Source organism: Nestor notabilis, unplaced genomic scaffold, assembly GCF_000696875.1.
Source record: "Nestor notabilis isolate BGI_N333 unplaced genomic scaffold, ASM69687v1 scaffold11118, whole genome shotgun sequence".
NCBI lineage: Eukaryota > Metazoa > Chordata > Aves > Psittaciformes > Psittacidae > Nestor > Nestor notabilis.
This window is the reverse complement of record NW_009941512.1, coordinates 1-16614: the sequence shown is the minus strand read 5'-3', so window position 1 is coordinate 16614 and position 16614 is coordinate 1. Positions and strand designations below refer to the sequence as shown.

The 16614-nt window shown below is 38.4% G+C and overlaps 1 protein-coding gene across 1 annotated transcript in view; it reads right to left on the bottom strand.

Annotated features, from left to right (window-relative positions):
- Window positions 1–12928, bottom strand: part of LOC104410680 (catenin delta-2) — a gene marked incomplete at both ends in the record, with an annotated part of 62427 nt that extends 49499 nt beyond the window's left edge. The window contains 2 exons of the mRNA XM_010020925.1: window positions 9239–9424; window positions 12811–12928. Of these exons, the coding sequence (XP_010019227.1) occupies window positions 9239–9424; window positions 12811–12928 (304 nt within the window). The remainder of the gene's footprint in view (window positions 1–9238; window positions 9425–12810) is intronic.
- Window positions 12929–16614: the final 3686 nt, after the last annotated feature.

Here is a 16614-nt window from a genome sequence, read left to right as displayed (position 1 = left end):
ACAGGGATTCACCTCTCCAGTGGAATGCCCAATACCTGCAGCTAAGCATAAAACAGCTTAAAAGAAGGAAAATCAAGGACTTTTTTTTGCTTTTCTTAAACAAAAGGAAGATGGGGAATACACTTTTACAGAAAGCTTAAATGTGATTTCTATCTGTATATGTAATGTGTATTTTGCTTTGTTCAGATAAAGGGATTTAGAAAATTCATAGCCTTAATACCATTGTTAGGAACAAGTCTTGACTTTTTAATAAAATCTCTTTTCTAACACCTCTGACATGTCCAGATTGCCATATGATACAAAGTAAACCTTTTAATGCCTTGGGTTAGAGCTTATGTGATTACATAGGTAAAAAACGTGTATCACAACATTAAACATCTACTAGACATACAAAGATAGCACATGCCAAATTAATTCCTTGTTTAGCTCTGCAACAGCTAATTTGATTTTTATGAATCAAACATCACAATACCTGCGCTTGGAAAGACCTAGATTATCTCATTTTCAGGAAGTGTCAATCATTATTTTATTTAAGTTAACTTGAAAAATCTACATGTATTTTAAGGGACAATCAAACGGTTTTTCTAATACCAACTATCATAACTTAATTTTAACAAGGTCTTACTAGATTACTACCACTGAGAATGCAGACCACTATCGTTTCCTAAATTAAAGCAGAACAAACACCAAAGTGGAAAGCTAGTGGGACCATTTAACACACATGAACAGTTACTGAAAACCAGAAAGCTGCTCAGATATGAAACTCACTGCACTGGACAAAAGTTACTGTAGTTTAAAAGAACTTGCACAGCAATACCCAGTGGTGGTTGAGAACCTACAGGAAAATTGCCTTCTGGAGAAAAAATCCCTTTAAATAACACCATTACAGATCTGTGCCTTTGAATTTTTTAATGCATTTCTGCCTTTAAACCAACAGGTTGACTTTGCTGCATACGCCTCAGTTCTCCTTTTTTTTTCCATATAAATCACCATCCTTGCCAGAAATGACTTCTCATCAGCTCATAAAAAATACATTAAAACCTGCTTCTTATTTTAACTCTTGGAATTCAATCATTTCCACTGTCAGAATTTCTTGGGAAAAAAATGAGAAATATCTTACAGGGCAAATCTGACCCTACACCAGATTTAGGCTTTGTATCTTAGTAAGACCACTAAAAATAATTTTTTATTTTTATTTTTTAACTCAGGTATTTACACTGTTATAATCCTAAGGACTACTAAAAACCAGACAATGTAAACAGAACTGTATATATGTTCATGCTGTGCTGGTACATATAAAGCACTAGAAATGATACTTGCAGATAAATTAATTTTTAATGTGGTTTTGCCATTCTGCCCAGTAATGAGAAAACGTTAAAGAAAAAATAAAGGCAGACAAATGATTGCATTTCCCTGCTCTTCTTGCAACTCACTGGCAGCACGACTGCATTAATTTATCACCAACTGTGGGGAAAGACCTTTCTCTGAAAGCACTGTGAAGCCTCAGGTTCCTTGCAAAGGTCATGGAAGTCTTGGTACTGCACATGCATGTCCAGTGAAGGCATAGTAAATCCCACGACATTGGATAATGTCCTGCCTATTCTTTGGACGTGGTGTGTGTGCCCAGAGCAGCTGAGCAGCATGCATAGGGCGGGTGTCACTGCCAGCCATGCGTAACGTACGTGCTGTGCCTACAACATCTTCAAGGTTGTGCGATAAAGGGTGACAGAACTTTATCTGCTTCCCAGGAGGTAGAGGGCACAAGCAACTGACCTGTCACATAGTCCCTGTCTCTATGTTTCAGTTCCTCTCTGCTCTTGCATGTGTGATCTCAGCTAACCCTTTACTGAATGGTTTAATGGCTTCTGGCGTCTTCCACATAGCTGAGACTAGTGCCTGCAGCTGTACAGCCCAACTGTTGCAGGGCATGCAGGACTGATAGAGGTCAGAAAAGAAGCTATTGCAAAGGATATTTTCCTGAACTTCACCCATTTGTTTTGTATTTCATAAATATAAGCATCGATTGCCTGAATGAAAAAAAGATTACGATATTACAGTCCATTTTCTTGTGCCTAAAGCATGGCAGAATTTGCTTTGTAATTCACATTGCTCGATATTAATGAACGGAGGCAGTGTGCTAAACAACTCTACCTAGTGAATTACTGAAATGACTACTGTATGTTGCAGACCATCACGAATGATCAGGAAGATCTATTTGAGATAGGCTGTGGATGTAGTAGGAGCCTCTGAAAAAGAGGACGACTGCATGCAATTACTCTTCATAGCTTATGTTAAGAAGTTAAAAAAAGTCACAAACAAATATTCCTTCCAGGCTTCTCTCCTTCAACTGAAATTACTCACATATATTATGGCTGAAGCTGACAAACTGTTTGCTACGTGGGTGAGATACAAATCTCTCATTTCCTGAAACTGGTGCAAAGAAAGCATGGAAGTCAAGAGGAACAAAAAGATGAATGCAGAGATCTTTAAGACCAACAGACTTTTCAGAGTAAGAGCATTCTAATAAAGTTTCCAAAGTTTTCACATTACTATGGAACTCTGAGAAGAGAAAAAGATCACCCATTTTGATACTCCCCCATGCTCCACAACAGATTATCTAATGCCTTCTTCCTCACATTAATGAAAGCAAAACTATGTTTATAGTGTAATTGTACTGAATACCAGGGAAGGCTTAAACTCAGTAAGAGAAGTGTACTCTCCATATTTTGTTTTGTACCAACAACCTCAAGTTGCTGGGGTTTGTTATTAAGGAGTGTCACATGACGGTAGCTTTTCCTGTGATAACAACACAACAGTGTTTTATTTTCATTTATTAAATGTGATCACTTTCCTCTCTCCCAGTGTGTGCAAAATAATGCTACTAAAAAAAGAAAATCTAGGAAAACTCAAAACCCAGCAATGACTAAACCCATCTTGATCTGTCTCCAATGATCCTAGACATTTGAGATAGTCTGATAACATCGTAGCTGTGGTCTTTGTAGCTGCAGTGACAAAAATTATATCAGCAATTAAACAGTGCTCACAAAAAGCATTTTTGAAATGCCAAAGACATTTAAACTAATGAGCCCCCTAAAAGGACAATGACTTCTCACCCTGAGTATCTTAGAAGCTGTGGCAGTCTATGCCAGCATGTCAGTACAACATCATCTTTTGGAAACCTTTGTCCAAGAGACGCATTGACCAATGGTGTTGAGAGCAGAAATCTAAACTTAAACAACAAAAATTAATCAAAATCATAGTGCTTGCTTGCAGGGGTGATGGGAATCCATGCAGCTGACACACAGGAAGCAGGAATACCGCTATTTAAGTCAAGTCAAATTTCAGTTCAAGACACCCAGGTCTAAGGAAAGGTGGTGAATATAAATGAAGGTGTCTACTGACAAGAGACTACAGGAGTAGGATGGGGGAGGGCAGAGCTGCTGTGGTCCAACAACATGCAGTCCCCAGAAAGCTGGGCAATTTTTGGATAGTTTATTTCATAAATAACAGTAACCTCCCCAATTTGATGCAACAATGTTTACAATTTTGGGAAAGGTGTTTGGAATGTTCTGAAATCATTCTCATGTTTTCAATTTTTATTAATGATCTCAATAAATCTAAACTGTACTTCAGATTATGTATTACATTCTTAACTCAATTTTCAGTGCCTTTATGAATCTTTTTTATATTATTACACAGCTAAGAAAAATAATTTTATTCAATTTGTGCATTTTGTCTTTGCTTAAGACCAGACCCCTCTCAAAGAAAGCAGGATGGAGCTCAATCCAGGGACAAGAGTCTTTGGCATCTCCCTGTATCTCCTTCTCCTCACTCCTCTCCATACGAAGCTGAAGCTGACTGGCTTTGCATTATATGCCACAACCTGACAGATACAAATCATACTTAATAACCCTGTTGTTTGGACTTTGAAAACAACCTGGTCATGCATGATCCTGAGATTCCCAGGGCATACAAGATGTTTCTGTGTAGACAAGCAAGACTTAAGAAATGGTTGCTAAGAAGCTATGTAAGAAGCTGCTCGATACAGTCAATTTCTTGCTAATGAACATCTGACACAACCAATTTGTAAAAGACAAGGAAGCAACAAGTGGAAATAATACCTTCCTGAGCAGAACATACTGTCAACATGGCCTTTCACCCCTAATCTCATTTCCTAAATCCAGGAGCTGTTGCCATTTCTCGGTTTCTGTGTTTATTAATTTGGTATGGCTTGATAGAGTACTGAAATGTAATTGGTAAAATAGTGGTCTCACCACATGAAAAGGCCTGACAGCTTTATTTTTTATTCCTTTTGAAATATTGTCTTAAACCTGCTATTTCACCTGGATAGAATTTACAGCACACTTAGCAAGCATGCCAAAGGGATGTGCCAGTCAATTCATAACGATATGTAATGGTGCTGTTACACCTTAAGGCTCCTGACAGAAGGTAAAACAGGTCAGGCTCATTTCAAAAGTGTCACTTCCAATCAAAAATCATATTCTGGGCTAGATTCTGGGTTAACAAGAATGATCACAGATGGGGAACTCAAGAGGAGTGTGAAGTCAAGAAGTCAGCCTGGTTCTTGTAAGTGAAGAAATGAAATAGTGCCACGTGTATATAATGGGCTGCATAACAAGAAACAGAGTAATGATTAATGACCACTACCTGCTTCTTCTACTGAAGTTGGACCATGGACCTTATTTTCCCTAACTGCTTTTTTGAACATAATCCTTGTTTCTTGTTCAGATGAAAGAATAAACCTGCTGGCTGCCAACAGCAGGGACAAAATTTTCAGCAGTGAAAAAATTAGTTTCCATCTGAACAGTGACATGATACAAGGCAGAGAGGTCTGTATCTACAATGTCCTAGTCAGAGACGAGAGCCTCGGCAGCTGGAGAGCTTTGTGGTATAAGCTGATCATAGGTAAGCAGCAAAGAGAATATGACGAACAATGGTGACATCAGGGAATTACAGTCCTTGGGATCCAAGACAGAAATAAAGTCAGGTCAGTCTCATTTTTCCTGGGGCTTTTATGGAAGTTTTGCTTCCCGTTTTCCCTGTAGACAGTAAAAATGCTGTATCTGGCTTTCAATGCAAATCTTTAGAAGCTTTGGGTCATTGAAATTTAATGACAAAGCATACACCTCAGGAACATCTCTGAGCTCTGGTAAATCGCCAAAGAGAAGAATGATTGTGGGCTCCTTTAACACCACCCAACTTTATTCTGAAATGTAAAGAACACTTGTTTCTTGTGATCCTAAGGGAACTCCTTAAATCAAGTCATTTGAAAGTTGTCATTAGATTTAACTATAACCTGAACCAAGAAACTCCTCTGATTTCAAGATGCAGAGAACTTGCCATTGATTTAGACAACTGATGTCATAAATGACCAATATTTTCCAATTTGTTCTTGAAAGTCCTTTCAAGGAAAATCACCTTTTGTATTACCAATCAGTCCTGCTCTTCTTTTCAAGTAGCTTATGTGTGACTACAACTGAAGAGAGAAGTAGGGATAATAGTTTCCTAAATCATAAACCAAATAAATTAACTTCTACTTTCTTTACAGAGAAAACCAATGAGAATGTGACTTTAAAGTCACAGAAAGTTTCTCCTGCTTAAAGGTTTAAGAAACAAACACCCCAAGTGTGTACGAGACTTTTTTTTTCAGTATAGAAAATTGTAACTTCGTCCACGTCCGCCATCTAAAATGATACAGCTGGTGCTCTTCTTCAATTACAGTACTTTTGTGACAAGGTTGAATACTTTTATTTAAAAATTAAAGACAACCCCATATTGGAGAAGGAGTTCAAAATACACACACTTGAGAAACTGAGGGACTGAAGCAGCATACTGTAAAAGGAAAATTTCAAAACTGCATTCACAAAATTCTGAACATTTTTACCCCACCCTATTTTGTAAGCCTCATCTTCTGAGGAAGACTGAAACAATCCATATTCTTATACGAGAATCTCACGCACTGCCAAAAAAAGAATGATACCTATACCCTCAACACATATTTTCTGGGTACATAAAACGCAGCAGGCAGCAGAACTGGAAACTGCTTTCCTGTACTGAGGTGTCACAACTCTTAGAGACGTGCCTGTGCCCTGTGCTTTGTCTGACAGGAAATGCAAAACTCTCAAGTCTTAAAGGAATCACGCAGGCAAATGACGGGAGTTTCAATACTGGGCGGAACTCCACCTTGTGTATCTGTAAATAACAGTAATAATGAGCTCAAAGAAAGATTTTGTAATATTTTTTTTAAACACTTCTTTAGAACTTTTCCAACAAGTAACTAAGGTTTGTATTGACTAGCGTGAACGATGTATTAAACGTAGCCTAAAACTCATTGCTGTCCCTTCATGGGGCACATGGGTAACCGACTACTTTTATATCTTTCTTGTCTCCATTTCTTTGAGGTTTCCTTCCACAGGTTCAAATCCATGGTGGTGTGAAGCATTTTATGTTTCAGATGTTGTAAATCACTGCACCCTGTGAAGATTCCATAGGCATGCCTTTGTTATTTACATGTAAAACATGGTTCAACATGAACACGATTTTCAGATCTGTAGGATATTTCAGAGCACAAAAGCTTCACTGCTGAGGCACTTAAAGGAATGAGCACTCTAAAAATAGCATCCCAAGGAGAGCACAAGACCTGTTCTGAGGGACAGAACAAGCAGTATCCAACAGCTTAAGCACTGCAATTGAAGAGAGATTATCAAAGGTATTACCTGGAAAAATTTAAGAATCCTACCGTAAAAGAATATGTACGTGTGCCATAGGCAGGGTAGCAGTCAGCACACATGGAGACAATGTACAGGGAAAGGACATGTGAAAATGTTCTCCGGCAGAAAGTGTTAATGAGATTAATTTAGATGAGTGAATTCTGACTAACCTGAGGAACACAAGATGACCATGCTGTAAAGATTTTTGCCTGGAGAAAAAAAAAAAATCCTCCAACCCCCCATGGATACTGATTTATCTTGACACACACAGGAACAGTAACCAGAGTATTCCTGACTGTGACACAGCCTAGAAGAAGAAAGTTACTCCTGCTTTTCAGTAGTATGAATCTAGTTGGGTCCCGAAAAAACTCCAGATGACAGAGTGAAAGCAGCAGAAAACTTTCTGGTTTCTTTTTTCCCCCATTTATGAGGGTAACTTGGGAGAGCTGTTTCCAGCACGGTGATCTTGCTGATAGACCTCAGTCACATTTGATTTTAGTAGTGTTCTAGTTAATCTGGTAACATTTTTTAAAATATTCAGTATGGTCAACAACAGGTAAGTATCATGGGGTGAGAATAATGCCCTCTGCAGAAGGTTCACAAGGATGCCTGAAACTCCCGAACTGAGTAACAGTCACAGGCGAGAACTGGTATATGGCAAGATGGGGCAGGCTGTCCAGATTTAGAGGAAATTAGATGAAAGAAAAAAAAATCATTAAAAAAATATTTTAAATTTTTGTAAGGGGAAGTGATCCTGTGCATAACAAAATTAGTTCTGGAAAGAGTAAATTTATTTCCTTGTTGCAGAAAGGGCTCCTGAACATAAACCTGAAAGTATGTGCATAGTTTTATTTTTTTTTGGATTTTAAAAATTATATTAAACACTTCCATTAGACAAACACAAGCAGATCTGAAGACACCTTTACTATGCTAATAATGAACACCCACAGAAAGAGACAAAAGGTATCTCAGAACAGGTAGAAGCACATATATTGTAAAGGAAATGAGATGGAAGAGATTATTTCTTTGGCCTGGAGAAGGAGAAAGATCCTTTATAGGGAACCTTTAAAGTACAGAGAAGCCCGTCAGGAACATTGCAACAGCAGTACACAGTTAGAAGTATGAACCCAATATCCAGAAATCACAGCACGAATATAAATGGAAAAATCTAAAAAGAATTTGTATAGTGTGTGTCCACATGTGTTGACAAACAGAGCACTGAAAGAGAAAGGAGGGTTGCAGTATGACCCATTCATACCCAGACGTGCTATTTTTGTTCCCGCACTTCGAGCAACTCCAAGCGTAGTGTGTGGGAACTGTTAATTTGGGAACAGGGATGATAACTACTTTATGAGGTAAGATTAATTTGCTTTGGCACTTTTTATCTCACTGTAGCCTAATACAGGAATACCAACAAAAGGCCATAATTAATCCAACTTATCTGATGATTGCAGTGTTTAATTAGAAGAGTAGGTGAAATTACAAGTCTCACTAGTCATGAGTGCTGCATTTTTCAGCACCTGAATCTCAGCTTGATAATGTTCTATAATTTTTCCACATTACCATAACCTGCCTTTATGAACTCAGGGATATTTTCAATACCAGGTTACATCATTTATTCACATACCCAGTGTACCTAACTGCTTAGTCAAATGAATATTTTCTTTGAGCAATCTGAAACAGAAATAAATGGCAATGGAAAAGACAAAGTCTAGGAAGAGATGGAGAACTACCAGCTGCCAGCACAGGTCATTTGAAAAAGCTCATAAATTGGCAGCCATTCCTATTGCTATTTAGTGTGTGCACTGATAGGAAAATGTCTTTCTCTGCAATTTAATCATCATCATTCTCCAAATTTTAAGTCATTAATGGAAAAAACAAGGAGATAAATACACCTTGAAAATCAACCCACGTAATAAAATCTGCAGCACCTCTAATAACTTGAAACAATCAAGACTTTACTTCTCAATCTTTTTCTTGGTAATGACATAAAAAAGCATACATATTTTGATATATCTAAACATTTACTCACATTGCTTGATTCAATCCTGTACAGTTTTCTCTCAACATGTAGAGAGAGAACACAAAACTAACTTTGAAGTAAGCATACAAATACAAGCCTGGTGTTTGCTTGTACCAAGGCCTCTCTCTACACCTGTGTGGAAGTACAGTGTAAAGTACATGCAGATTACATCTGAATGTTAAGACTTAACACTGCTCATGACAAACAGCTTCCTTTAACAGACTGAGCATTTACAGTATTTACGGCAGTGTACCCATGACAACAGTTTCCTGGTGCCAGCACGTAATGTGCAACTTTCTCAAGCAAACATATTCCATTATTCCAGAGCAATTCCTGCTTTAAGCTCTCAGCTAATTAACAAAGGCAAGAGTTCTGTGTATTATGCATCACACACTTTACTTCTAACACAGTGCATTAATTATTTATATTTAAAATGATGGGCACTTCAAGTACTTGCAACACAGCTGCAAGTAAGTTTCATTACCTGATCTTGTGATTTCTTTTTCTTCTTCTTCTTCCCCCAGCACCCTGAACTTTCTGCATCTTTTCCATTGGCATCACCACAGAGTAATCCATCAAGTTCATCTGTTCCCATCTGCTGTCCCTGAGATGTTTCTGCAGCTAGCCTGTATGAGAGGTTCCTCAAAATGCACACACAGTTTTCCACGGTCTGAAAAGTATGGCAAACAAAACAAAACCCAAAAAACACACCAGAAAAAAAGTTAAAATCCTACCCTTACTCTAGATACAAAGCAGAAGAAATATCATCGATCTTTGCACATAAATTTTCCCAGCACAATTATCTGCTCATTTCCGAGTGCTCCCTAGATAACCACAGCTTAAGAGATTTAGAAATTTTTATGGAAACAAATCAGGAGTCTGGACAGTATTTTTCCAGGAGTTTTTTTATTGTCATTCTGAATTGCATGCTGGAGCCCCATGTGAAACAGAAGCTGAGGTAAAGAGTCATCAAAAGAACTTGAACACACAGAGAATGTCAGCAAACTCCCACCTCAATGAACAGAAAATGCCCTGAGGCAACAGGTTCTGGGTTTGGTTTGCGTTTTCTTTTCTGGCATAAATTCTGTGCCACAATAGAAAACACAAAAATGCAGAAGTCACCAGAAAAATTGGATCCGAGTTCTGTTTCACAAGTACTTGTAGCATGGCCATATGATGCTTCTTGAGTCCCAGAGATAAGACTAGATATGTCAGTCCTGCTGCTTTTACTGCTTCTAGCCAGGCTGCAGATACCCTGTGGGCAGCCCTTCCCTCTCATCCATTTGTCCCCCTAATAGGCTGTGCCTTCTGTAGAAGATGCTGGCAGGAATCCAGAAATGGAGTGAGACCCAGTGGACAAAAATTCACTGATAATTCAATATAATTTCTGCAAGTCTAAAAGAAGTTCAGTTTAGACTTACCTGAAGCTTCTCCATTTAGTTTGTTCAATTTGGTTTGACTATACCTAATAAGAAGGATACGAGCTTAATTTTCTGGAGGCAGGGAAAACATGATTAAAAAAATCCATTTTTATCTGTCTGTATTTATTTCAACTATTCTTAATGCTCCATAGAGGTAAAAAGCTATGGTCACTACATCCCAGCTCCATTGCTCCATTAACCCAGAACAGAACTACTGAGAGGCTTTCGGCTCTTACTCTGCCATATTCACCAGTGAGGCAAACAGATGGAGCTTCATTTACTTTTATATAGTGTGAGCTTATGCCAGGTATGCAGTTGGCACACAGTTTTTGCAATGACATTAAGTTCCAGAGATGATACTCAAACTTACCTATGCAGGATTATTGTTTTACTTTTTAACGCAGGTGAAATTTCACAATACACTTGTACTAATTTGAAATCTCCAGTCAAATACAAAAACAGATGTAGATGTATGTGTGTAGAAAGTGTTCTTAGTGCACCTTTCATACTTGAAAGCTTTGCAGACCTCGCAGTGGCCATATAATTTTAAAAAAGTTTGATGTCTCTTTTACTTTTCCATATATGAATTTTATTTGCTCTTGCTAATACTTACTTCTGCACAGCCATAGTGAACTTTGAAGCTTTGTGTTTGTCTATTAGGGTTATAAATTTTAATTCCCATTTTTACAAATAACAGTTTTCATACTTAATTCTCTTTATGTTGAAAACAAATAAGCTGAGCCCACAGCAAGGACAACATTACCTCAAACTGAAAACTGATAAGCAAACTTTAAAGGCTCAAATGCAATCAACACCTTCTTCACTAAGGTGAACTCCTATAAGCCACACAAGCTGGTTCTAGCCACACAGCTGGACAGACTTCACTCCTTCTTGACTTGTACCTTTGAACTTTCCAGGATCCTTGTATTCCTCACTCCTTTATCAGTTTCACCATAAGGGGACTGAATATGAGTTCACTAGTCTTTCTACTTTAATAGATTAAATTAAAATTATGATCAGCAACTTTGTCAGGTAACCATGCCCAAGTCAGTCATTTTTAACACTTTAACTTGAATTAGCATAGCTTTTCCTTACTACATATTTACAAGAAACAATGCTGCTAAGATGCTTGAAACGCTGCTATGATTTATGCACTCTTAACTTCACCAACATGAGGAATGACTTTAACAACAGCTCTGCATGTGCCTGCAAGTCCTCAATCCTCTTTCAGAGCCTGCATGAGCAGAAACTAGTTTTTCAGCATTTCAGTTTTTCGTCACTAACAGTATTACCAAATTATCTAATAGGGCAATTGTCATGGTATTTGGAAAACAACATTTATAACTTTATTTTAAAATTCAATTGTTTTGTTACAACAGCACCATTTTTGAAACTAGATACCAAGTGATTTAGAGTTATTTAAACATTTTAATTAAATTACAGTCTACTTTTAGGCAGAAGGTTAAAACTACTAAGGCAGGCAGAATAACTTTTCTCTCATTTCTTCATTTTTTCCTTCATACATGTCTCAGCCTGTAGTTTTTCCAAGTCATGCCAGGTATGAGTATAAACAGAACAGTCTATATTAACAAGAGGCAGCAAAACAGGAAGCTTACTGTGCTCCTTATTTATCCTTTTTAACAGTAAAACAGCCCAGCACCACACAGCACAAACTTCTCATAATTCCTCTCTCTGTCCCCTAAATTCATAGACAAATTTCACCTATTTGGTTCAAGCTAATGACCAGAGAGTTCTGGAGAGTACCACTCTCCAATCTATAAACCCACAGAGGTCCATGGGCAACTATCTGCGAAGGATCATTTGGGAATACAAACCAGCAGGCTTTAAAACCTTGTTGCATAAAAGGCTGTTCTCCCTTTCAAACTGAAATCTCTGATTCTTAGGGGTTTGCAAATAGACCACAGTTGCTCTGCAACAGCAACAGCAATTAATTTAGCACCATATACTTAAAGCAAAAGGTATTAGAAGCTAGTCCTTTTCTTCTTTTTCTGGAATACTTTAGTGTATTACAAATCTTCAGCTGTAAACACTTGAAGCGTTTTTCATTAGGCAGTGCCTTTCAACTTTGGAGAAGCCTGCTCATATTCTAGTACTTTCAGAGAAGTAAAGTTGACACAAAAATACATCTTAAAACAGTTGTTACTGAAGGCATTAATTAATCCTCTTCAAAGAAGAAATAATGTTTGCTGTAATGCCAAACAGCCCATTAATTGTTTGTTGGTTTGCTTTGTAAGCCTACCTCACTATTATTAGCTCTGCCTTATACTGGGTACTGGAAAATCCATTTTAAGGTAAACCTGGCAGAGCAATATAAGGAACTTTACATGGAATATGACATCTTTGCTCTTCTTAAACGAGTAGCCTCTGTGTTCCCTTAGAAGTGTGAGGATGACATGCCTACCAGTGCGCACTACACAGGCAGACACAAATCCAATACTTAGCGCACAAAAATACACAGCTCAACAGAAGGAAAATAGAAAGATTGGCTACATTATGCTTTGCTAAGGCATCTCCCTCACAACGTATTCTTTCAAAGAACAACCTGTCACTTTATAGTCCTGATGTACCCTGAATACCTGGATCCCTTGCACTTGAAAAGACAAAGATGACAAACCTTACTATCAATTTCACTGCTCCCCAGAGCAGACTGGATCACATACAGCAATGCATCCGTCAGGCCATCACATTCCCTCATTCTTCTGCGGGCCTCCTCTCCAGCAGAGCTGACATTCCTGCAAGGCAACAGCAAGGGTCACCACCTCCACAGCTCTCCTGCCCACCTCCCCTCCTGAAACCTTCTCACCATTGACATACAGATAAAACACTTGTTTTCTGTTCTCCTTTCACCAGTTCAGAGCTGTGAATAATGAAGACAGCTGTGAATGAGCTCAGGAAATGTAACAGGGAGGGGAACAAATGGAAGTCATCAGGTCCTCCACAGGAAGGGGCAGAGAGGCCAAGCAGCATGTGCCCACCTGAGCAGGGAGGCTCACTGCCTGCTAAAATCTGGAGAAGGGCTGATAATTATTTTTTTTTTAAATAGTAGTGAGAAAGTGTATTTAAAATGTGCATATGTACATATAAATCAGGCTTTAAAAAGTCTAGAGGTTTTGCCAAAGAAATCTCCCAGGATTTGAAGAGCCCAGTAGTTAGGGCTCTTAACTTGAGAAAAAAATACTATCAAAGCATAACATAAACCACCTGGTGTTGCTCGCTCCTCATTTGACATAAGTGTTTCCTTTTCTCTCTCATTTTAAGAGAACATTAATGCCTCAATCTTCTCGTTACATAGTTACTCACAAGTTGTTTTACACTGCAAAATTTAGAACCTCAGCCTATTATAACAACTGTGTTCCTCAGACAGGGCCAGAGGGCCTCGTGAACACATTGATAAAAACACAATTAAAACAAAATTTACTGCCTAACGTGTCATAAAGTTCAAAATATTTATATATAAAGAAACAAATATATATGAAAAAGCACCTATAAATAGAATCTATACTTGCTACCATCAAGTCTCCCTGACGCATTCAAATTTGCACAGCAATTTTGATTTGGAAATGGTTGAATTAGCAATCTCAGGAATGGGGTGAAACTTTTCACATAGTCTCCTTCAGTAGGGAATTTTTTTAACCCTTTGGCACTGGCCTGTTGATTATGCCATTTTCAAATGCCTTTGCATTAAGGATGGAAAAATGATACGAAACTTTGGAGGGGAGAATGAATTTTAGATGGAGGAAGGTGAGAGGACTTAAGGATAGGTTTCCTTTCAGTTCTTTTTTTGCTCTATCTGCTTCATCCTGTTCTGCCTCCCTATCATCTAAAAACCAGAATTTCCATTCCCCCAAAGCACCAAAGAGTTTTCCTAATCAAGTAATCTTACAACTGGACAATCCCCCAGTCCCTCCAATACAGGTTCCTAATTGATTCTGCTCCCTAAACACACATGAGTTTCCATCTACACTTGCATCCTTACAAAGTTCTAATTAGTTCTGCTTTCCCTCACAAGCTGCCTCAATTAATTCAATACCATTCCCTTCACCTCTGCAGACAGCCTGACAAAAAAAATTCAGCCCAGGAGTACTAGAATGAATTCCTTTATCTTCCTAGCTCACAAATTCATGCTTTCCATTCTCCTTGAGATTCCCTAGTTCACCACACGTTACACATCAGGAGTGTGCTCTTCATAATGGCTTGCAAGTTTTGTGTTGCCATCTGGTCCCTGAACTCTGTACCTCCTTCCCCCTTCTCTGCTGCTTAAGAGCAGCAGATGAGGGCTTTTCCTCCAGTTCATGTGGAAACCTGCTGGGTCTGGAGAGCTTCAATTGGAAAAAGTCTTTCATTGGCTCTCCTTTTGAAATGGTGGAAACCTTTCAACTTCCCTTTGGATGACAGAAATCAGTAGGTGAAATCATAGAGCATGGTTTTCCCAAAACAATGCCCACACCCTATATTCGCAGGACTGTGGACTCTGCCTACAGTTTATTTTTAGTAGGCTATCCCCTTACAAAAGGCAACAACTCCACGAGAAATTCCGGAAGGGCAGCATATATAGGAAAAGCAGAATCATGGATCTGAAAAGTGCATTATGGGGTGGGCAGTGCAGAGAAGGGGGATCAGAGGACTTCTTTTATTTGAAATTCTACTCTCCCACCTGCAGGAAGATAGAGAGTTGTATCCAGCCCTAAAAGAATAACTGCACAAATTACAACAGGAGGATGCTGAGGAATTGTTCTTAGCACACCTTCTTTCCTGACAATGTTACCGAATCCTTTTAATCAGAACTAGATGCAACAGTCTGTAGTAATGTAATGTGTCCAGTCTTCTTAATTTTCTGCATTTATATATACTGTGTGCAAGCTTTCAAATTATACAGACTTATACGTTGGCAGAAACAGAGAAAGAAATTCTTCCTGATCTTTTCATTGAGACAATTTCTCCTTCCCTCTACTATGGTCAAATGCATGTCACCTTGAATCTCCAGAGCATGCAGAGGCTGGCAGCCTCTCAGCTCCTTTCCAGGTTCACCAGAAACTCCTCATCACCAAGACAACCATGTCAACCTTATAGTCCCTGAGATGTGAGCTGTCCGCCTCATTCATTTCTAGCCAAACAAAGAATATGAGGCTTTTATACAAAGTAATACAAACACACTAGGCGCACATCTTGCACAGACAATATATTTCCTTGCCCTGTGTGGAGGAGCTGTCGAGTTAATTTCTTCTGTTTATCATCCTTCTTATGCTCCAGTTGCTTCTGTAATCAAGAGGTGGGTATGCCAAATTCCCATGACTGCTTTTCCTTTTCTTTTAAAAGTCTCTGCCTAGTTTCTGCACTGACTCATAGCTACTCCAGCCCTCCCCAGAACTGGCATATTTATCTACATGGGAAATAGCTTAAAACCCAAGACAAATCCAAACCCGGCACCAGCATTTTGGCAGAAATAGTAATTTGATTATTTAAAAAGAAATACTTCTCATTATCTTACTATTCCCATTCCACTTCTATTGATGGAATCATTGTTAACAGATCTTTCATAGAGGGTCTCTAATATCATCATGTTCAAGCTATGTAATTCTGTGAAAGAGAAGCAAGCTCCAGATTATGTGAGCTGACAAAGAAAACATTCTGCCATCTTAATTTTATTATTTCTCATTGCTAACTGGAACACGTTGTAGCTGTCACTGTGACAAGGAGGAAGACATGATTTGTCATTTGTGAATTTCCAGGTCACTGTGCAAACCTTAAACTGGAGCATTAGTAACGCTGGCAAAATGTCTCACTAAGTAAACACATATTTCTCCAGTGTCAGTCCCCAAACAAGTGACCACATTTTCTGGATTTTTGAAGAGATACAATGGATAGGTTTACAAGAGAAAAAACAACTTTGCCATCATAAAGGCAGTCCAGCAAAACCTTGATTGCCTGGTAAATTCTGATTCTTCGTGGAAACTCTACTCACATGGTATATGTGAGATATAGGCTGATATTTTGAATCTAACAGGACAAGAAGTCCTTTAGACCTCTATACTCCAGTAAAACGAATTTCAAATAGAATCCAGTCACACAGGAATACCAAGAAAACAGAGTACTGAAGAATAACTCTCAGCTTAGTCAGAAGGTCCCACTCAGACCTCCAAATACTTGCTAACGTAAATAGCTTCTTCTCAGGAGACGAACACTAAGAAAAAGATAGAACAAAAGCTCAGACCTGTGGCTCATCCAACCGCAACTTTATGAACAGATGGAAGACTGATAATAATGTAGGAATGGAAAAGAACTACAGTAATCCAGCTTCAGTTTTAAGGGAAAATATCTCACAGCTATCATTTCAACACCTGATAACTAACAGCAGGCATGATCCTCCCAACATACATTATGGGTGTTATAGAAGCATAGAATAGTGAGGGTTGGAAAG